This window comes from Colias croceus, chromosome 24 (assembly GCF_905220415.1).
Source record: "Colias croceus chromosome 24, ilColCroc2.1".
NCBI lineage: Eukaryota > Metazoa > Arthropoda > Insecta > Lepidoptera > Pieridae > Colias > Colias croceus.
Genome location: NC_059560.1, coordinates 6,913,907 through 6,937,231, shown reverse-complemented (window position 1 = coordinate 6,937,231; position 23,325 = coordinate 6,913,907). Strand labels below are relative to the sequence as shown.

Sequence of the window (23,325 nt, the reverse complement as noted above, 5' to 3'; positions counted from 1 at the left end):
GTATGATGTCTGCTCGTTTGCCACCTTTACTAATAAATTAAAAAAAAAACATACTTTTTATTACAGCAAATCCATCAATGTTCAAAAACAGTGGAGTACCAGCCATATCATTTGAAGAAATATCACTAGACGCCAGTGCACTATCCTCAAACCGTTTGAGTGACAGTGACATGCTAGTGCGTTATAATGTTGACACTATCGCCATAGTGTTGTACACTTCTGGGAGCACGGGGATACCAAAAGGTAAGAAAGTTTTAAAGAATAGAAAAAATTCGACCCCGAGGCGGGATTCGAACCCGCGCCTTCTGAAATTATTAATAATTATTAATTATATTGGTTGAGATTGTTAAAGTTTTTCAATAAAGTTTTATTTCGGCAAAATAAGAGTAAATAGTTACTAACTATAAATTTTATCCGTCTCTCCAAAAAATAACAGCGGTTCATTATCCATTTACCTACTTACATACGTATAAAATATTATGGAATCTGTATAATTAATGTAGAATCCACTCAGTAAAATAATAATAATTAATTAAGTACAGTAGCTGGCTCTAGTTAATATGACATAATGCAATGTTATTTATTTGCATTTTTAAATTTAATTCTGGAAAATTGATATAAGTGCTTACTCATTCGGTTAATCACATTTTTTATAATCAAGAAGATGTAAGTACATTATTGGTTAGAATTGGCAATGCGGTAGTTAAATTGTCTGCTATTTAATATAATCGTGAGTTGATAAATTATGTGCTTATTAATTTTTCACATAAGGTCAGCCAGGGCCGTATTTGAGTTTTAATTCGAAGTGGAAACTAATTTTTTGCATTTTAATGATTTAAGAAATAATGTATTATTTTTGGTCAGTAGATTTGCGAAGCACAACAATAAAGCTTAATGTTTTAAAGGTGAAGTTATCAATTTTTAAATTATAGGTCAATGGAAAGGTACAACGTTTATATGAAGCTTCGAGTTTTTAAAACATGAAGTTCTATATTTTAAAATTTCTTAAATCGCTCTAATATAGAGTGGTTATTCAACTATTTCATGGTTTTATAAAGTCAGTACGTCCCTGTTCTATTATGAACCCTCACTTTAAATCAATTTTAAGCTCTTGATTCCGTTAAATACAAATAATGTAACGATGCTTATTAAACTGATCTTTAATTTTGCAAAATATGATTTGCTTCCGTATTTAAAAAAAATGCATTAGATTATTGTATAAAATTATCAAGGTATTGATGAAAAAAATTGCGATTTCTTTTTGTTTTGTTATTTTTTATTACCGTCTTCCTTATTTATTTTATCTTAAAATTAAATTCGAAGAGGTTTAATTGTAGATAAATAGAGGTTAGAGTAGAAAAAATATGATTATTATCGAAATTTTATTATTCAATTTTCAGTACATATTCTACATTTTTCATTGTCAAGTTGAAAATAAAATGGTACGATTATAAATAATGCACGAGCAAATATGTTTAATAAAGATTAAAGAAACCGTGCTTTAAGAATTGTTCGGCGTTACAAAATTGCAAGAAAATTATTTGATAATTATTATTTTAAATAGCTATATCTCTATATCTCTTAAATAACGATTAAGGCTTTTTGAACACAAAAAAATAAGGTTTAATATTTTTTGTGCCATAAAATAAATTTTTTGCACAATCTGTACTAATATTTTAAATGCGAAAGTAACTCTGTCAATCACGCCTTAACTACTGAACCAATTTGCCTGAAATTTGGTATAGAGATATTTTGATTCCTGAGAAGGGACATAGGCTACTTTTTATCCCGGGAAAATGACGCTATCCCGGAAATCCCACGGGAACGGGAACTACCTATGCGGGTTTTTCTTTGACTACGCGGGCGAAGCCGCGGGCGGAAACCTAGTAAATAAATATAAATAAATGGCATAATTTTTTTCTAGGCGTTCGTCTTCCCTATTCTGCCATTTGCAATCGCCTCTGGTGGCAATTCCGCACATTCCCCTACTCCGATACAGAAAGTACTTGCGTATGGAAAACTGCGTTAACATTCGTGGATTCTGTCTGCGAGATTTGGGGTCCATTACTTCATGGCAGGTCGTTAGTGATAGTGCCGAAGGAAACCACGAGGGATCCGCAGAAGTTGGTGCGAGTTTTGGCTGAGAACCGAGTGAGTTGTGTGCATATATTTGTTTTAATTGAAGAGGCAATCTAGAATGAGTTAGAAATTGTGCATCTAGAAATATTTGGCTAGTGAAATGTTGCTTCATAGAATTTCATCCTTTTGTTGTTTTTGAAAATGTTCATTTGTTCTATTTTTTGTTATGTTATAACTTAAATGTTGTTTTGCTAATTCACTTCTTGCAAATGTTGCATAATTTCATACTTATTTTACAAGATTTTGAAAGATTCTTTGATAGTTACCTTACCTTATCATACTAACTGTTAAAAAATTGTTATTCATCAAGTTGAAAAGCTAGCGATATTATTTCACAACTACTTTCGACTGCACTTAGAAATGTGTTTGTTTTTTGTGTTCATGTCTTGTTTTTTTTCAGATTGAACGTTTAGTCCTAGTGCCAACATTACTTCAATCGATCCTTATGTACCTATCGCTAAATCCTTCAGAGAGACCGCTCCAAAATCTTAAGCTCTGGGTCTGTTCTGGAGAAACCCTTAGTAAGGATCTGGCTTCTAGATTCTTCCAGTACTTTGGTGACCAGAATGGATATAAATTGGCCAATTTCTACGGCAGTACTGAAGTTATGGGGGATGTGACGTATTATGTTATGGAGAGAAGGGAACAGGTTGATACGTTCCCGACTATACCTATAGGTATGTATTTTGGGGAATTTTTAGTAGTAAATAGTCGAAAGTCTAATTTTTTCATCGAATTATGATAATTCTTTAAAGATCGATATTATCTCATTGATATATACCTATTATCTCTACTTATTTCTAAACAAATTTAAAAATTATCTGCAAGGAAAATTGTGCAAAAAAGGATAAAATACCTTCTGCCCTTAAACTTAAACACAAAAACTTCAAAAATTACTTTTGTATTTATTTATATCTGAGACTTATTTTCAAATCAGTCATTTGTCATTAAACTATATTATTCAACTTATAACGCCACTTATTATCAAACTATATTAAATTATGAAAAAATAACCCTTTATTTCCTATCCACAGGTAGCCCTTTATCAAACTGCGCAGTATACCTCTTAGACGAGGAAATGAATCCGTGCCGGGAATCAGAAGCCGGCGAAGTGTGTGTCGGGGGCAGTAACCTCGCGCGGGGGTATGTGGGGGGGCAGGGGGCAGACAAGTTCTGTGATAACCCACATGCTAATAATCCTGGTATGTAAATGTAATACACAGACCCTAATACACACACACACGCGCACACATAAACATTCATACATGCATATCGCGTAGATATGGTATTCACACTTTTATAAATTTGCATACACATATTAGAGTTATCAAGTCTTTTATATACAAGTTCTTTTCACACATTCAAACACACAGAAGCATGAACACCTTTTTTTTATTCACGCACACACATACATTAAGGGCATCTTCAGCCACACACACACACATAGTCATGATAAAAACAATATAAATACACGCATTTAAATATCAATCGTATCAGCTGAATTCACACACACCCACACACATATCAACATCATACACATTCAAATGAATTCATCATCATCAAACGAATTAATGAAATCGATAATTCCTTTCTCAAAATACGGCTTGACCAAATGAAGGATATCATTTTTACATTCTTACACTTATATTTAACAATTCTAACATTTACATATTGTATTTCAATAATTCCACCAACCAATATAATTATATTCATTTCTACACTTATACAATTTACTCTTATATAATTTTCTTACATTTCAATAATTAAACATATACCAATATTATCTATCCCCAGAATTCAGCCGTCTCTACCGTACAGGAGATTACGGTATACTTTACAAGGGTGTAATACTCTTCGCCGGTCGAACTGACTCACAAGTTAAAATTCGTGGCCATAGAGTCGATTTGCAGGAAGTTGAGAGGGCTGTAGCTAATGTGGGGGGAGTTGAGAAAGGTAAGAAAAAAAGAAGAAAAAAATATAAAAAAAACGTTAGTATTTGAAACTGTTAGCAATTGTTATAGTTAACAGACAGACAGAGTTACTTTCGCATTTGTAATATTAGTATGGATTTTCATAATTATTGAATTCTTTATTTCAGGTGTAGTACTTTGCTACGGTCTAGATCGAGGTAATCCAGAAATTCTAGCCTTCGTCAAACTGAGTCCCAATGTAAGACTTAGTGGACATAATATTGAACATACTCTGAAAGACGCATTGACCAGTTATATGTTACCACAAGTAAGTTATATATGCATATAATAATTAAATTAATATCACTATGGCCTATGTAGGTATGATGATGAAAATATAAAATACTGTGCCCCGCGGTTTTACCCGCATTGCTCCGCTTTTGTTAGCGTGATGATTTATAGCTTTCCTCGAGAAATACACCGAACCGAAAGAATATTTCAAATCGGGCCAGTAGTTGCTGAGATTAGCTCATTCAAACATTCAAACAAACTCTTCAACTTTATAATATTAGTATAGAAAAAATAACAAAAGTTTTTTCTCTTTATCTGTGGGGTTATTTTCAATGTGTATAAAATAGAAGAAAATACACTCCTTAAATATCTAAGCCTTAAACATTAATACTAAATCACACAATATTTTCTATTCCAGGTAATTATCATAGACGAAATACCTCTTTTAGTGAACGGCAAAGTGGATAGACAGGCTTTGCTAAAGATGTACGAAAATAGTAATAACAATGGTAAGTTATTTGTTTAGTAATAACTCAAAAAGTGACAATTATTACTTATTCGTGTTGAGTATGTTCCAATAATTAATGATATTATGTACAATTTAATTACCATTTAATGCGAAAACAGAAGACAGAAATGAGAGAAGTGAGATATAACATTATCTATAAAACAACAGCGCAAGTAAACATATGAAACAACAGTTATAAATTTATAATATCATATTTATTTTATTTTATTTATTTATACACTTTATTGTACAATACCAGTAATAAAAAAAAAATCATATATAATTTAAGTTTAACATGGAGAACATGAATATTATGGTAAGTGCACAATTGGCGGCCTTATTGCTTAAAGCAATCCCTTCCAGGCAACCGAAAAATAAAGGACATGTACGATGCTGGTTAAGCGCGAAGACGCAATCATAAAGAAAAATAAATAAATAAATAAAATCAGGGATAAGAAAACAAAATCAAAAAAAAATATTAGATAAATAGTAATGTATACAAAACTTAATAATATCAATATTACATTACATACATACTACATCAATACTTAAAAAAAAAAATAATAATATAATAATAAAATAAATAAATAAATAAATATAATACAATTATATAACATCTTATATTATGTATACCTACATAAATATGCCAATAAATAAAATATATCATACTATACACAATATTAAACATTTTTTATATAATACAAATACAGATTCATATAAATATATACAGATAAAAAAAAAGGTAACTAAATAGTGGAAAAAAAGTGCTCTTTGACAAGTGCTTTGAACAAGTGCGGTGATTTGGCGCGTCTGATAGTCTCAGGGAGAGAGTTCCACAGTCGAATTGCTAGGACGGTATAGGATGAGTTAAAAAAATTGGAATGGTGAATAGGGGTGGATAGGAGAAGGAGATCAGAAGAACGGAGGGAAAGGGAACTATTGGAATGTAAATATTGGAACTGATTCTTAAGGTAGATAGGAGTTTTCGGGTCAAACAGGATAGAGTACAAGAGTTGAAGGATGTGAGTATTCCGGCGAAGACGAATAGGGAGCCAGTGAAGTCTTTTGCGAAAGTCAGAAACATGATCGAACTTGCGTAAGCCGAAGATGAATCTGATGCAAAAGTTTTGCAGCCTCTCGAGAGCGTCCAGTTGATATTCGTGAAGATCGGGATAACAGGAGTCGGCATAATCCAGGAAAGGGAGTAAAAGGGATTGAGACAACGCAATTTTGGTAGAAATCGGAAGAAAGTTGCGCAACCGACGAAGAGAAGAAGCAGAGGCATATACTTTTTTCTGCACTTCCTTAATTTGATCACCCCAGGATAAGTTTTCGTCCAAGTGCAAACCAAGACTTTTCACCTTTTTACTGAAGGGAATCATCGTGCCGTCTACCGTAACACTAGGTAGGTCTTCCCAGTTAATTCGACTTGTGAGCTGTCTACTTCCCAAAACAATTACCTTGGTTTTTTCAGGATTTATTTTTAAACCATGGTCTTTACTCCATTTAACGATGGCAGCTAGCTCAGTATTTAAGCGAAAAATCTCGTTCGGTAGTTCAGATAAAGAGGCGTGCGAATATAATTGGAAATCGTCTGCATACATATGATAGGGAGAATTAATATTACTGGAAATAGAGTTAATAAAAATTGAAAATAAGAGAGGAGACAACACGCCACCTTGCGGAACGCCAGCATTTACGTTACACCAAGAAGAAGACAAGTCTTCAACCAAGACACGCTGCCGACGTCCAAACAAGTAACTTTGAAACCAGTCAATAACCGTTGGAGATATGTTGAGAGAGCGTAGCATTGCTAACAAAACATCATGATCGACGGTGTTAAATGCGTTGCTAAAGTCAAGTAGAGAAAGTAATGTTAGCTGCTTGTTGTCAAACCCCCGGCGAATGTCATCTGTGATTTTGATAAGAGCAGTAGTTGTGCTGTGACCTGGTCGGAAGCCAGATTGAAAAGGATTGAGGAGATCGTGAGTATTGAGGAAGCGACTTAGTTGCTCTTGATCATATATCATAGAAAATATATCATAGGATCATATATCATAGATCATAGAAAATATATCAATTGATTATAATAATTAGTTAAACGATCGATCACTAAAGTTTTAGCCTGGAGCTCCGTATTCATTTTAAACATTTTTGTAGTAACAAAGTTGAATAAACATGTTGTTTCAATTTTATGTGTCGCAGAGTAATGCATGTTCAATAGTTCTCAAAAACAACTTTCATTATTGCCACAGATAAAACAGTTTACTTATTACTTATCAAATTGTTTACTATGAAAACAAGGATTTACTGACAGGCTACCATCAAAGTATCGTCTTACCAATATTACCAGATGACTTATTACTCCCGATCGAGTTTCAAAAATAATCCTGGTTCTGTTTCTTTTAACTTACCTTAGTTACTCATAACATTCAACTTAAATTTGATATATCGTGAGATATAGATAATTGTGACGCTGAATTTTACTTACATACATAGACGACATCATAATGAAAAACAAACCCTCCACGGTTGAACCTGACCTTACCGACATGCGTAATATCTTAGTCACCGAGACGAGGCGAGGGGTGCTATATCTTTAAAATCTGTGTTTTATGAGTTAGGGGGAAACAAACTTAGCTTTTTATATGCCATCACGCGGTTTAATTTAACATTACTGATCAACCCAGACACTAATATTGCTAGATTTAAGATTCCAGTGCGTTCCGAAATCATCTTGTTTCTTTGACTTTGTTTAATTTAGATAGACAGATATATGGGAGCATTATTCTTTATTGCACACACACAGAATTAACATATAACACAGATGATACACAGAGACAATTGTGTACCATTTTATCTGCGAATTACTAGAAATAGACTCTTCCGATGCTACTAATATAGCCTAAAACTGACATATTCCTAAAAAAACAATCTTTTGTCCAACCAGACGACACCACATTATCCCTAGAGCTAGACTACACAAACGTCCGCCCCGATCAGCTAGCAGCCGCTAGGGCGCTGCTCACTGCAGTGGGCGAGGCGATAGGGCGCGGGGCGAGGGGCGCTATATCTTTACAAGCTGGGTTCTATGAGTTAGGGGGGAATTCCCTTAACTCTATCTATACGATTACGAGGCTGAGGGAGAAGGGGTATTATATCGGTGAGTTTTTATAGATAATATCTATAAATTATATTTACTGTAAATTTAATTTTTTTTTTATTGTATTGTCTTATTCTAATTGTATTGTGTGTTACTCGTGTTTATTTTGTAGAGTCAAATAAATGATCTTTCTTTCTCTCTAAAAGTAGTAGTAGGTAAAGAGCTATTCTAATTATTTTTACTTATCGTAATGAAGTTTAAAATGTAGAGATTTAATATCCTTACTAGTGATTAATAAAATTGTCTTTGCACACCACTTAATTAGCAAATTTAATAACTTTAAGAAGATGATTAATGCCAGTGCTTTCACTTAAATTAGACTAATATTATAAAGCTGAAGAGTTTGTTTGTTTGAACGCGCTAATCTCAGGAACCGCTGGCACGATTTGAAAAATTCTTTCCGTGTTAGATAGCCCAAATGGGCTAATCGATAAAAATCGAGGAAGGCTATAGGCTATATATTATCATTACGCTAAGACCAAGAGGAGCAGAGCAATGCGGGCGAAATCGCGAAGCACAGCTAGTTTAAATTTAAAAATGATACCTTTTAATACCTTGATATATTGATTTGATCTGATTTGTCGAAGCCATAAGTTTTCTGATCATCAAAAAGGCATTAATAAAACAAATATTTCAGATATAAGTGATTTCATCGGAGCAGCAAATCTTGGAGAAGTTCTACAGCGTCTAACCACAAACCCTGATAGTGTCAGAGACTCTGATGATGCTAAATTCAATGTGGTCTCAATGAGAGATGATCATAGGGAACAGGTTATCGAGTAAGTATTTATTTTAATTATTTATTTTATTTAAAACTTTAAAACTGACTGTTTCAGAATAATTAATTAATTTATGCTAGTTTTATATTAACAAGAATTTTAATGCAAAATTGAGGAGTAGTTCTTTTCTGATTAGGATTTACCGTTACGTCATTAAGTAAGGCGACGATTTTATTGTTTGAATCTTGCCAAAGTAGTTTCACTTCTGACACGAGTGCTCAGCACACATACTGCATGTTTTTATGTTTTGATTGATATTATGTATAAAAACGTAACCGTTTCTGTAAATTTCACCAATATTACTGGTGCTTTGAGTACGTCTTCCTGTAAATAAGATTTTTAAAGCATTCATGATTTTTTTTATAGGAGATTTATCTGATTTAACTAATGTTTACAGAATGATAGTATCATCATTTTACGAAAAAGCGGAGTTGGAGCAGTTCCTCCGTCACGAGATAGACACACGTGACTACGCGCACTGCATCAGCGCTTGCTGGCAGCCATTGCTGCAGGCCGGCCTTAGTGTTGTGCTGGAGGATCGTGAGTCTTATTGCTTTTATATACACTTCTACACTAATATTATGAAGAGAAAAACTTTGTTTGTTTGTTTGATTGTAATGTAAAAAGTGAAGTCCCGTGTCCCCTAGTGGGGTAAGGGGCAGATGCATTATGCATACATCTGTTTCACTGATCCATTTCCTTTAGGGACAAGAAGGTGATCAGCCTTCTGTGTCCTGCCAGACCGAGACATTTTTTTTTCTTCGTCTCTACCGGGAATCGAACCCAGGATCCCTCGGTTCTACGCTCACGCGTCAACCACTGTACCAAGGAGGCGGTCGATTGTAATGAATAGGCTCATAAACTACTGGACCGATTTTAAAAATTCTTTCACCATTCGAAACCAACATTATCCACGAGTAATATAGGCTAGGTTTTATCCAGGAAATCCCTCGGGAACGGAAACTATGCGGGTTTTTCTTTGAAAACGCGGGCGAAGCCGCGGGCGGAAAGCTAGTATATCAATAAATAAATATTTCAGGAAAATTTTCACACTCGGCACGATCTGATCCCGTACACTAAGCTTTCGCTTGTGTTATGGAAACCAGATGGCTGATAAACATACATATATAATTTTAAATACATACTTATATAGATAATTAACACTCAGACACAGAGCAAACTTCTATGTTCATCACACAAATATTTGCCCTGGGTGGGAATCGAACCCGCCCTGTGTAAAATTTGTCTTGAAATATTATTAGAGACTGAGAGATTGAGAGCATTTGTTTGCAATTTAACGCACTGTTTTTCGTTAGACTTATTAATATATCGCAGTTGTGGACTAAGCCGAGAATTTATGCCCAAACGTCCACAAGCAAGTCAACGGTGCCGACTTATTTTTCTGTTATTAAACAGATCGAATGCCATTTTCAACATTTATAGGTTCACATTAATTTATTTATAATCGCAAGAAAAATACGTTAAACTGATAGTAATGTTGTTGATGATTTTAAAAAATTGTTTTTTGATAATAAAACTAATAATTATATGGTTATGATAATGATGATATAAATAATAACTAGCTTTCCGCCCGCGGCTTCGCCCGCGTTTTCAAAGAAAAACCCGCATAGTTCCCGTTCCCGAGGGATTTCCGGGATAAAACCTATCCTATCTCTCAAGTTGGATCGAACTGCACATGGTGTGCGAATTTTATTATAATCGGTTAAGTGGTTTAGGAGTCCATTGAGGACAAACATTGTGACACGAGATTTATATATATTAAGATAAAACAATTGTTACTGATTCTGTCAACCCAGATGATGATTTTCAATTTATCTTTAATGGTAAAACTAATAATTATGATGAAATTAATAACAATAAAACAATTACAGATACATCCAACCCTATAGCAGTAGCTCTGAACTTCGACGCGCTAGATGAACCAGATATAACTCTATCTGGAGGACTCGCTAAGATAATGACGTTTTTGGAAGCTGTGGAGAGTTCTGTGAGAGATACTATGCTACCTGGTGGAAAAGGTTTGTTTTTTACGATATATTTATTAAATTTTTGTAATACAAATTTCTTACTATTGTACTGTTTGTTATCTTAAATGTAAAAAAAAAAATAGTAGCTTGATCCAATGACCTATTATACTAGGCTTGATCCCGTTTCAATAACGCGAATAAAAAGTAATTGTAAGCATGGAAGACTTCCTTTTGTCTTCCTGCCTTCCTTCCCTAATAGGGAATAAAATAAAAACACATACAATCAAATCTATTTATTTATTTAATTCTATTTATCCAGGTACAATCCTCCACTCCTTCATGATGGCCACATCTTCAACCCTCACAGCAGGAGATAATGTATCAGCTATAAAAGAATTAGAAATAGCCACCATGGGGGTTGCTAAAGAGAGGGGGTTCCGGGGGGTGTTTACTACTAATACTAGCCCTTTGACTCAGGTAGGTTTTAGTATTAGTATGGTATTAGTTTAGAGTATGGTATTAGTTTATACCATTAGTTTAGAGTATGGTATTAATTTATTAGTTTAGAGTATGGTATTCGTTTATTAGTTTAGAGTATGGTATTCGTTTATTAGTTTAGAGTATGGTATTCGTTTATTAGTTTAGAGTATGGTATTCGTTTATTAGTTTAGAGTATGGTATTCGTTTATTAGTTTAGAGTATGGTATTCGTTTATCTAGTTTATAGTATTAGTTTAGAGTATGGTATTCGTTTTTGGTATTAATTTGAAGTATGATATTAGTTTATTAATGTTGATTTAAAATATATGGGGGTGGTAAAAGAGAGGAGATTCCGAGGGGTGATTAATCTGATTATTATTAATACTAGCCCTTTGACATAGGTAGGTTTTAGTATTAGTTTATCAGTTGAGATTTCAGAGGATAGAAAAAGTCTATAATTTTAGATTTAGAGGAAGAGGGATAGTATTAGTTTATTGGTTTAGATTTAGGGTACATATAGTATTAGTTTATTTATTTAATACTGTAGTATTATTTTATAGTATGTGTGATATATTTGTGGTGGGATATATTTTATAGTCATGATCTATAAGATATAGGTGACGATGAATTATTTTAACACTAATCATTTTTATTTATTCACAGCAACTAGGCACAGACGTCTTCGGTTTCCAAACACTACTGGATTATCAAATAAATCAGTATGTAGACGCGAACGGAGACAGGATATTCGGCCAAGCGCCCGACGACATGAGAGCTATCGTTTGTTGGAAACCCGTCGAAAAGAACACAGCATTTTAGATTAAAATATTTCTTTATAAGTTCAAATTCATGACAGTTACTATTAATTTTATGTTATTTTGCATTCAATATAATGTTTATATTTATATTTTAATATAAGTACAATGCCTATATTATGTATGTATGTAATAAAATTACTATCTTCGAACTTCAAGCAGTGACGTTTTGGGAGATATTGCTGATCCTGCATCCTTTAGGGCTGATTTTTCAATCCTTGGTTAATACTTATTCGTCGAATGACGTACTAAACTACCATTTCAAAAATGTATTCTTTAGCCGTATTTGACAGTTTACGGGTGACATTTTAATATTATCGTGTAATACTTTATTGGGCGGATAAGGCCGGTTGCAGAGCTTGACCGACCATCAGTGTGGAATCATATGTATGGATATACGCGTGCGTATGGTCGGTCTAGCTATGAACGGTTTTATGAATTTCCATACGTATGACAAGCGCGACTGACGTACGCACTGATGGTCGGTCAAGCTCTGCAACCAGCCTAAGTTTTAACTATGGATTGAAAAATCGGCCCTTAAAACTATATCATTTTTGGTGTTTCATTCGTAAATGATGATAGTAATATCACAGATAATATAATACTTATAGTAGTTATATTGCACTAGCGGTCCGCCCCGGCTTCGCCCGTGGTACATGTTTACGTTTTGTTTCCATAAGAACCATCCTCGTACTTCAAAGAATATAATAAAAAAAGAGTTATCGAAATCGGTTCAGCCGTTCTCGAGTTATGCGCTTACCAACACATTTTGCGATTCATTTGTATATTATAGATTTGTAAATAATTAATAGGTAATTGTTTAACCTGCATAGTTAGTACCAAGAGGTAAAACAACGTTCAAATAGTATTATTAACCTAAGAATATCTAGACTATATTAAATACTAAATACATAAATAAGCATTAGTAATTTACTTCCTTTGAAATATAAAAAAATATATAATAAGTATAAAACAACATACATAATAAAAAAATAATTATATAATTTGTTGTTTAACAATAATTTTAATTAATCAATTTTAGTGGTGACATTGTATTAACTTTTTTTCTCCTTATTATAGGTATTAGTTTATATATTTTTATAAGTTTAATCGGCTAAATATGTATATTTTTTTCATCCTCGAAATCAGAAATATTCGACCTGATTTAATATCTAACTAATCTTTTAAAAAAAATGAAATTATAAAGCGTACATATGAATTTAAATTAAAAAAGTTTTATCAATTTCGCTAGTTTTTGACAATTTTGCAAAATTTTGCAACTTTTTTAAACAGATTAATAATTATTATAGAAACAGATGTACCTACCTATTTAAGTTAATAATCCTATCTATTTTGTACAAATTAGTTTTATTTATATGGTAAGATCTCTATCCATTGTGATACTTAGGTTATATAAAATTGTTATTAGATAAGTATTGTATTTTATTTGATAATAAATATTATTTTAAAATATGCTTTTGTTTTATTTGTTCATGATATCTAATATTAAAATGCGGTCCGCCCTAAGGTGAATCATCAAATCATCAGGCAAATCCCTGTCCCAGTAATACGTAGTATATATCTGTCAACTGTAGCATTTATTTATATTTTGTTGAACTGCCAAAATATGTTGCCTATTAAAATGACTCTACTATCATTTCATAGTACAATATATCTAATTAATAAATAGTCTACATTCAATTTAAAATGACACACTTTTTATTAACAACCATTGTTGTAGTTAATAATGATGAAACAAGAAAAAGATAAAGTAGAGTAATAAATTTGCTTATTTAAAAAAAAATTCAAAAAATTCAAATTGCTTTATTTGCAGAATGTAGAATACAGATGTTTGTAGATACAGATAATATAAATCCTTAAACATTCTGCTCGTAGTTGAGCGTGCAAATATATTATAAACTACATTATACAATATTATATACCACAGCACTTATAGATACACTTATATAAAAAAAATATATTATTAATTTATGTCCAGATAAGATATCCATTAATTTTAAATTTCTATTTTTGATTTGTCAAGTCACTTATATCATAAAATTGCTTTGTAATTAGCCAGTTTATTAACCTCGTCCGGAATATATGTACAGGTAATTCTTTAAAATCGTCTGGTATTTTATTGAATATTGTAATGCTTCTAAAAATTATACTATTTTTCGCAGTATTTATTCTACACGTCGGAAAATAAAGTTTGTTTTGATGTCTGGTCATAATTTGAGTATTAATTTCTCCTTTTTTCGTGTAATACTCGGGGTGCTTTCTTACAAATAAGCATACATCTCTAATATACATACATGTCAATGTTAATATACGAAGCTTAGCAAATATGGGTCTACAGCTGTCTCTTTGTCTCAATCCTACTATGGCCCGTACGCATTTTTTTTGCGCTATAAACACCTTTTGTCTATCACAAGATTGCCCCCATAATATAAGTCCATATGAGAGGATTGATGACACATATGCATGGTAAGCATTGAGGGCGGCCTCCATGGACACTGTGTTCCTGAGTCGTCTTATGACATAAACAAATCGGTTTATCTTGTCACATATGTATTCAATGTGCACATTCCATTTTAAATTTTCGTCCAAATGGATACCCAGAAACTTGTAGCTTTTTACCTGTTCTATGGTTTTGTTTTCATAATCAAGTTTTAATTCGATTGGTCGAGTATTTTTAGTGCAAAATTGGATCATTTTAGTTTTGTCAAAGTTGATTTGGAGGTTATTGTTTTTAACCACCCTACTATATCACATAATGCTTTACCTATTTCTAATTTGTAAGAAGTATTCCTTGCGTTGCCTTTCACAATAAGTGTGGTATCATCAGCGAATAAAACTGTTTTATGTTTGGTTATGTTTGGCAGGTCGTTTATATACATGAGAAATAGAAATGGGCCGAGAATACTGCCCTGTGGCACTCCGGAGCTATTGAACCTTCTACTGGATTTATATATAATTTTATTTTTGTTAACACATTTTATTAGTTCGACATATTGCTCCCTTTCTCTGAGATAGTTTTCAATCCATTCATTCGCTTTGCCTCTGATCCCATATTTCGCTAGTTTATATAAAAGCAAATTATGGTCTACAAAATCAAACGCTTTACTCATGTCCAGGAATACAGCTGTCGCGGCATTCTTTTCAATAAAGGCTTGAATAACTTCTTTTACTAAGTCAAAACAAGCTAAGGATGTTGAACTGTTTTTTCTGAAGCCAAATTGTTGTCTAGTTAATAATTTATTCATGTTTACGAAATTTTTTAGTCTTTCTACTACCACCTTCTCAAAGATTTTTGAAAACACAGGTATTAATGATATGGGTCTATAATTCTTTATATCAGAGGGATCCCCTTTTTTATACAAAGGTTTTACTACTGCGGTTTTTAGAATAGTAGGGAATATTCCTTGTTCCATAGATAAATTTATCAAGAAAGATAGTGGCCTAGCTATACATTTACTTGATACTTTCAATATCTTTGTACAGATTCCATCGGATCCTACTGCATTTGTATTTTTTAGTGATTGAATTATTTTAGAGACTTCTTCAACGCTAGTTGGGGTCAAAAACATTGAATTTAAATTATCATAGGTCATTGTTTTTTTAATGTCTGTCATATTGAATTGGAAGTTCGTCTGATTAGTCATGTCAATGAAATAATTATTGAATTGTTCGCAAATGTCATTAATTGAGGAATACACAATATTATTTATTTTAATCTCACCTATTTCTTGTGTATTACTGACTTCATTGATGTTATTTGATATCATTTTCCATAAAGCTTGGCCTTTATTCTTATTTTTGAGTATGTACTTAGCACTTTGTATTCTTTTAGATTTGAAAATACACTTTTTTAATATATGTGTGTACTTCTTGTAATTTTTCCATTTGTCCTTTTTATTATTATTTGAATATAAATAGTTTAAGTACAAGTATCGTTTCCGTACACAACATTTTCTTAAGCCCTTCGTTATACAGTTTATGTTTGTTTTGTTTGTACTTATTTTTATCTTAATATATGGAAAACATAAATTATAAAATAAAGAATATAATTCATGGAATGCTCTGAAACACTCATTTATATCGTTCGATTCGTATATTTTCGAGAAAGTCAATGATGATATACAGTCATTAAATTTATTTATATTATATGTGCAGTAGTCTCTCCTTATTTCAAACCAATGTGAATTTGTTTTTTTTTTACTGATATTTATTTTTACAAGTTGCGCCGTTTCATGGTCTGAAAGGCCAAGATGAATAACCTCTGCCATTACCCCTCTTTTTATATTGGTAGCTATCTGGTCTAAGCATGCTCCCTGTCTTGTCGGTGTCTTTATGTGACATTCAATATTAAAATTTTTTAGCAATGTATTTAGTTCATACGATAGCTTAGTATTTTTTAGTACATCAATATTCCAGTCCCCACACAATATTACCTTTTTATTGTTAACTAAAATAACTTGTAATAAATCTTGGAGCCTTTCAACAAAAATGTTAATATTAAGTCCGGGTACTCTATATATACAGATAACTATCGTGTTTAAGTGTTTTAGATAAATTCCACAACATTCAAAATATAAATCACAGGAATAATCCTTTAAGTAGTCTAAATTAGTGCATGGAATATCTTGTTTCACTAATATGCAAGTTCCTCCCATTTTTTGCTTTATAAATCATAATTCATATTTCGTTATCTGGAATATTTTTCAATAGAACTCGGCTGTCATTTTTCACATTAATGTTTTTGGTGGGACCGAGTCTTACGCAATGAAAATGAATAAACAATAATCCCAAAAGAAAATTCTTATTTAATTTTATATAAGTGGTTTTAATGTAACTGTTCGGGAGATCCAGTCAAGAGCGGGACTTATAGGCGCTATGATAGCAGACGAGGCCCTAGCCAAACTGTGTTTATGCATTTTCTTCAGATGATGCCGCACTTGGCATTTCATTTCGCTCGCGGAATTAATACCAACAATACCAGATGTATGTATCATCGGTCCACCTGAATCGCCGCCACATATCATCGCCAGAGAGCCGCATGCTGATGAGACACATATCGAAATGTATCCTGCTCGTATTTCCTCCTTCAAACAAAAGTTGATCATACCTTTATAGACTTGTAATGGTTTTTTTAAAGGATACGTGGTGTCCACCGTTGAAGACACGTTCGTCATCCCGTGGCCAGCTACATACACCTCTTGTCCTATAAGCGTCTTATAATCGACTGCACTGATAACCGCATATTCAGATATATGTATCCGTTGTGTTCGGAGGAGGCAAATGTCAATGTTGGGTAAATAAAAAATAGTATGGACGTTAGAGTCGTATGAGGGATGAGGGATCACCTCCAGCACCTTGGAAAAGTTGCCCCGGAGTGTCGGTTGGTGTGACCCGTAATTAAGAGCATAATATTGAAGCATGGGTAGGTCCATCCTGCAATGAGCAGCAGATATCGACCAAATTGGCGAAATAACGCTACACGTACAAAACGGGAGAAATTCGTTATTGCCTTTCAGATTTAATAGTCCCAAAATAGCGACGTATGGAAACTCTTCAAGAATAACGTCCCGACCTTGAAATATTCGCCGCCCTGCTTCACACTCTACGCTAAATGCTACGAATAGGCAGTTTAATAAATAAATCATTTCGAACGTGTTTTACTAGAAATATTCATGAATAAGTTAAGAATTAGAAATAAAAATTTTATGCGAAATAAATTTACTTTCATTCTGATCGAATAATAAAAAGTGTTGTAATAGAGATTACACCCGTGAAATTCACTGCTATCAGTGTGGGGAAGGACTGGTTTTTTGGACATTTTCTAGTAGTCAACTATCTATCTGGTAGTTTTCTAGGAATTGAAGCTATCTGTTGCAATAGTTTGTCGCAAAGCAGTATCTATAAATTATGAAAAATCGTAAGAAAATCAAAACTGAAAATTGAATATTTTTTAAATAATACTTATTTATTTATTTAACACTTTATTAGTTATACAAACAGGAAAACCTTAGAATTACTTACAGCTAAAAACAGAGTACTTCTAACTTGGCGGCCTTATCACTTAGTGATCTCTACCAGGCAACCACGGTAAAAGGTAACGAGCAAAAAGGTCACATATTGGCGGGACGAGAACAGAAAAAAAGAATAATAATTGCAAGAAAAACCAAGAAAAAGAAGAGGTTTTATCATACAAACATACGTAAATTAATACATATCTAAATATATATAATATCATATACTTACATACATATATAATGATAATAAATTCTTACGTGATCTAGAATAATAACTAAGCCAAAAATATAGTTTTTAGAATTTTTAACTGTATCTGTTTGTATGTATGTATGTCCAGGCTAATTTACTTCAAATTTTGTACAGAAATATCTTGAGACCAGAGGAAGGACAAAGGATAGGTTTTATCCCGGAAATCCCACGGGAACGGGAAACTGGTTTTTCATTGGCTACGCGGGCGAAGCCGGTGGCGGGAAGCTAGTCTACTCTATCGTTTTTGTATCATATAGTGTATTAGTATAATATTTATATTGGTTTAGACGTGAATATATAATTACTTTTGAAGATTAATTCAACTGAACTTCATTGCAATACCGTCACGTCGTGGAGTAAAGTGACGATTTTTAACCGACTTCAAAAAAAAGGAGGAGGTTATCAATTCGGCCGGTATATTTATTTATTTTTTTTTTATGTATGTACACCGATTACTCCGAGGTTTCTGAACCGATTTACGTGATTCTTTTTTTGTTCGATGCGGGATGGTGTCGAATTGGTCCCATAAAAATTTTATTCGGATAGGCCCAGTAGTTTTTATTTTATGAGCATTTTTGTCTGTAGGTATTTGTAAATTTTGCAAGTGCAAGTTTGAAGTCGGTTGTTTTTAACGCAGTTATCACTTGTGGTATCTTTGAATCATGCCAAAGAATCTCCACTTCTGACACGTGTGCTTGGCACACACTTTTTATTAGTTATTTTCTAACCTCCATTTCAAAAGTATGTAGTTAACTAAGTGTTGCAACACACTTTGTCAATTTTCAACAATAAGATTTTTATAACATTTGCTTGTCGCTAGAGTTAATATACAACAATTCAGTGTTTCGTAATTTTTTTATTTCTTCACACACTTATTGAGAACTAGTTACAGTCGAAATGTTTTGTTTGATATTCATATTGATAGCTCAGAGCATACAGTGTGAAGCTGGACGGCGGATATTTCAAGGTCGGGACGTTGTTCTGGGAGAGTTTCCATACGTCGCCAACTGGGGAACTCTGATAAAAGATGCCAAGAAAACGAAATTCGATCCTTATTGCACATGCAGCATCATTGCGCCTACGTGGGCAATATCTGCTGCACACTGCATGGAGAAGCCACCCCTTTTGACGCGAAATTGTATCAACTACGCGTCTTATATACCAACAGATTTAGGAAAGTTCGCTGAAGTACTTCAGGCGATTGCACATCCTAACTATGACTTTGACGATGAAGGTACATTTATGAAGAACGATATTTGTCTCATACGCACTAAACGGATTCAAATAGAGACATATGCTGTACTCAGCGCTGTTGATTATCTTAGTCTGATCGGTCAAGAAGTATACGTAGCTGGTTACGGATCCACAAACGATTCTTCAGAAGTGGATTTAACGATTTTCGTAAATAAGCCACTGCAAGTATTCAAGGGTATGGTTATAAAGTGTATTGAAAGAAAAGCAGATGCACCTTTCAGTTCTGTTTGTGTTTCGTCACCATGTGGCTCGCTAGCCATGATCTGTGGAGGAGATTCCGGTGGACCCGTGATACATACATCTGGGATCGTTGCAGTTAATTCTTGGCGCCAGAACGAATGTGAATTTTTAATTCATTTGAAGATGATTCATAAACATTCCTTAGCTCGAGCCGCGTCTGTCGTTGGTTCACCTGTCAGCGCAGTGCTCGACTGGATCTCGCACACAATCGCGAATACAGTTTGATAGTAATACAGTTTGATAGTAATATAGTCGTAATATTGTTAAATTATATAGTTTAATTTCAAATGTTTTACGATTTCTTTAGTATCTTCTTTTTCTTACCGGTCAATTTTTACCGGTCATAAAATAAATTCGGTATTAGATAGATTATTTTAGAAACTAAAACATATAACTGTTGTTATAATAATAACTTGTATATACAATTAATTTTTCTATATTCAATATAAAATACAGATTTTGAAAGAAAAATAACGAAAAAGACTCTTTTCTAGGTATTAATGATAAGACCACAAATGGTTTTGCATACTAGTTTTCATTTAAATACAATTTTGTATGAGTTTTATAGGAAACCATAGTCTTTCTGTTAGTTGATATAGCAATTATTTCATACTAGCTGTGACCCGCGGTTATACCTACATTGGTACCTACCCACACTGGAATATATTACCTATATTCGTATAAGTGTGAAGATATATTATATTATATACCCTTATGGCTTTCGTGGATAAATGGGCTATCTAACACTGAAATAATTTTTCAATCGGACCAGTAGTTCCCGAGATAAGTGTGTGATGTGCCCAAACAAACAAACTCTTTTCAGGTTTATAGTATTAATTATTAGTATAAGATAGATTATAAGTTTCGTAAGTAGGAAAGTAAGGAATTAAAATAAAAAATCAGAATATAAAAATGATAAAGATTTTTTTTTGTACAACCATTTTATTCAATCATGAAAAATAAATACATATAATGTTGTCCCTAGACGGCAATGCAATGCATGACATGCATTACGTGGTGTCATGCATGCATGATCGTTTAGATATTTAAGTCATGCTAAAGATTACAGTGATTCCCAGTTCACTTTAGAACTATCATAAATCGAGGCTGGACGCGAACTGTATAAAACCATTTTTATATTGTGCATACAATATGCATGTATGCATATCACGTAAACGTTATGTTTCAATTACTGTCTATATAGTGACTACGTAACAAATTCATTAATAATTATCTAGGATTTTGAAATGGCATCAGAACGATTAATTTTTTTTAGTTTCTTAAATAATCTACCTAATACAGATTTTATTTTATGACCGGTAAGAAAAAGAACATTTTAATGAAATCGTAAAACATTTGGAATGATTTGATATATTACAATAAACAATATTATGTTACAATTACTATCAAACTGTATTCGCGATTGTGTGTGAGATCCAGTCGAGTACTGCGCTGACAGGTGAACCGACGCCAGACGCGGCTCGAGCTAAGGAATGTTTATGAATATTCTTCAAATTAATTAAAAATTCACAATCGTTCCGGCTCCAAGAATTAACTGCAACGATCCCAGATGTATGTATCACGGGTCCACCGGAATCTCCTCCACAGATCATGGCCAGGGAGCCACATGGTGATGAAAAACAAACGGAACTGAAAGTCGCATCTGCTTTTCTTTCAAGGCACTTAATAACCATACCCTTGAATACTTGCAATGGCTTATTTACGAAAATCGTTAAATCCACTTCTGAAGAATCGTTTGTCGCTCCGTAACCAGCTACGTATACTTCTTGACCGATCAGACTAAGATAATCAACAGCGCTGAGTACGGCATATGTCTCTATTTGAATCCGTTTAGTGCGTATGAGACAAATATCGTTCTTCAAAAATGCATATTCGTTGTCGAAGTCATAGTTAGGATGTGCAATCGCCTGGAGTACTGCAGCGAACTTTCCTAAATCTGATGGTACATGAGAGGCGTAGTTGATATAATTTCCCGTCAAAAGGGGTGGTTTTTCCATGCAGTGTGCAGCCGATATTGCCCACGTAGGCGAAATGATGCTGCATGTGCAATAAGGATCGAATTTCGTTTTCTTGGCATCTTTTATCAGAGTTCCCCAGTTGGCGACGTATGGAAACTCTCCCAGAACAACGTCCCGACCTTGAAATATCCGACGTCCTGCTTCACACTGTATGCTCTGAGCTATCAATATGAATATCAAACAAAACATTTTGTCTGTAACTAGTTCTCAATAAGTGTGTGAAGAAATAAAAAAATTACGAAACTCTGAATTGTTGTATATTAACTGTAGCGATAAGCAAACGTTATAAAAAATCGAATATTGAAAATTTACCAATTTTGTGTTGCAACACTTAACTACATACTTTTGAAAACGAGGTTAGGAAATAACTAATAAAAAGTGTGTGCTGAGCATACGTGTCAGAAGTGAAACTTCCTTGGCAAGATTCAAAGATACCCAAATCGTCACTTTACTCCACGACGTGACGGTATTGCCATGAGGCGACCTTGAAATTTTACTCTCTACTCGCCTATAGAAGTTTCATTTCAAATATTCAAATGTAATTTTATATTCACGGATCTAAACCAATATAAATATTATCCTAATACACTACATGATACGAAAACGATAGAGTAGACTAGCTTTACGCCACCGCGCCCGCGTAGCCAATGAAAAACCAGCATAGTTCCCGTTCCCGTGGGAATTCCGGGATAAAACCTATCCTATGTCCTTCCTTTGGTCCCAAGATATCTCTGTACAAAATTTGAACATTGTAAAAACTATATTTTAGGCTTAGGTAGGTATCTATTGTAGATCACTCCGCAAGTGTTCTTTTAAAAAAGTATTCAATAACAATTTTGACTTTCCTACGACTTTTTATATTATGTGCCTATAGATACTGCTTTGCGCAATTATTGCAACAGAGAGTATAGCTTCGATTCCTAGAAAACTATTAGATAGATAGTTGACTACTAGACAATGTCCAAAAACCAGTCCTTTGCCACCCTGGCGAATTTCACGGGTCTGACTGATTTCTCTATTACAACACTTTTTATTATACGATATGAATGAAAGTAATTTTATTTCGCATAACATTTTATTTGTAATAAATACTTATAGTCATAAATATTCCTAGTAAAACACGTTTGAAATGATTTATTTATTAAACTGCCTATTCGTAGCATTTGGCGTAGAGTGTGAAGCAGGACGTCGGATATTTCAAGGTCGGGACGTTATTATTGAAGAGTTTCCATACGTCGCTATTTTCGGACTATTAATTAATCTGAAAGGCAATAACGAATTTATCCCGTTTTGTACGTGTAGCGTTATTTCGCCAATTTGGTCAATAACTTCTGCTCATTGCAAGCAGTCACCACCCGCACATAAATATTATGCTCTTAATTACGGGTCACACCTACCGACACTCCGGGGCAACTTTTCCAAGGTGCTGGAGGTG

The 23,325-nt window shown here is 33.4% G+C and overlaps 3 protein-coding genes across 3 annotated transcripts in view; 2 read left to right on the top strand and 1 right to left on the bottom strand.

Annotated features, from left to right (window-relative positions):
• The window catches only part of LOC123702703 (tyrocidine synthase 3), a 40,230-nt gene extending 27,171 nt beyond the window's left edge, over positions 1–13,059 (top strand). The window contains exons 5-17 of the mRNA XM_045650482.1: positions 67–243; positions 1,925–2,151; positions 2,540–2,816; positions 3,174–3,341; positions 3,934–4,092; positions 4,238–4,377; positions 4,759–4,849; positions 7,799–8,011; positions 8,649–8,790; positions 9,188–9,330; positions 10,683–10,829; positions 11,098–11,255; positions 11,921–13,059. Coding sequence (XP_045506438.1) covers positions 67–243; positions 1,925–2,151; positions 2,540–2,816; positions 3,174–3,341; positions 3,934–4,092; positions 4,238–4,377; positions 4,759–4,849; positions 7,799–8,011; positions 8,649–8,790; positions 9,188–9,330; positions 10,683–10,829; positions 11,098–11,255; positions 11,921–12,076 — 2,198 coding nt within the window. The 3' untranslated portion in view covers positions 12,077–13,059. The remainder of the gene's footprint in view (positions 1–66; positions 244–1,924; positions 2,152–2,539; positions 2,817–3,173; positions 3,342–3,933; positions 4,093–4,237; positions 4,378–4,758; positions 4,850–7,798; positions 8,012–8,648; positions 8,791–9,187; positions 9,331–10,682; positions 10,830–11,097; positions 11,256–11,920) is intronic.
• Positions 13,060–19,254: 6,195 nt separating this feature from the next.
• Positions 19,255–20,076, top strand: LOC123702654 (prostate-specific antigen-like). Its single transcript, XM_045650416.1, has one exon. It carries the CDS (start codon positions 19,255–19,257, stop codon positions 20,074–20,076), a length of 822 nt encoding a protein of 273 aa, XP_045506372.1.
• Positions 20,077–21,257: 1,181 nt separating this feature from the next.
• LOC123702653 (trypsin-3-like) lies at positions 21,258–22,109 on the bottom strand. The gene has a single exon (XM_045650415.1). The coding sequence runs from the start codon at positions 22,077–22,079 to the stop codon at positions 21,258–21,260; it is 822 nt and encodes a 273-aa protein (XP_045506371.1). The 5' UTR covers positions 22,080–22,109.
• Positions 22,110–23,325: the final 1,216 nt, after the last annotated feature.

Excerpts from the sequence above, each read along its gene's own strand:
- LOC123702654 (XM_045650416.1), top strand. The coding sequence starts at position 19,255 with ATGTTTTGTTTGATATTCATATTGATAGCTCAGAGCATACAGTGTGAA.
- LOC123702653 (XM_045650415.1), bottom strand. The coding sequence starts at position 22,079 with ATGTTTTGTTTGATATTCATATTGATAGCTCAGAGCATACAGTGTGAA.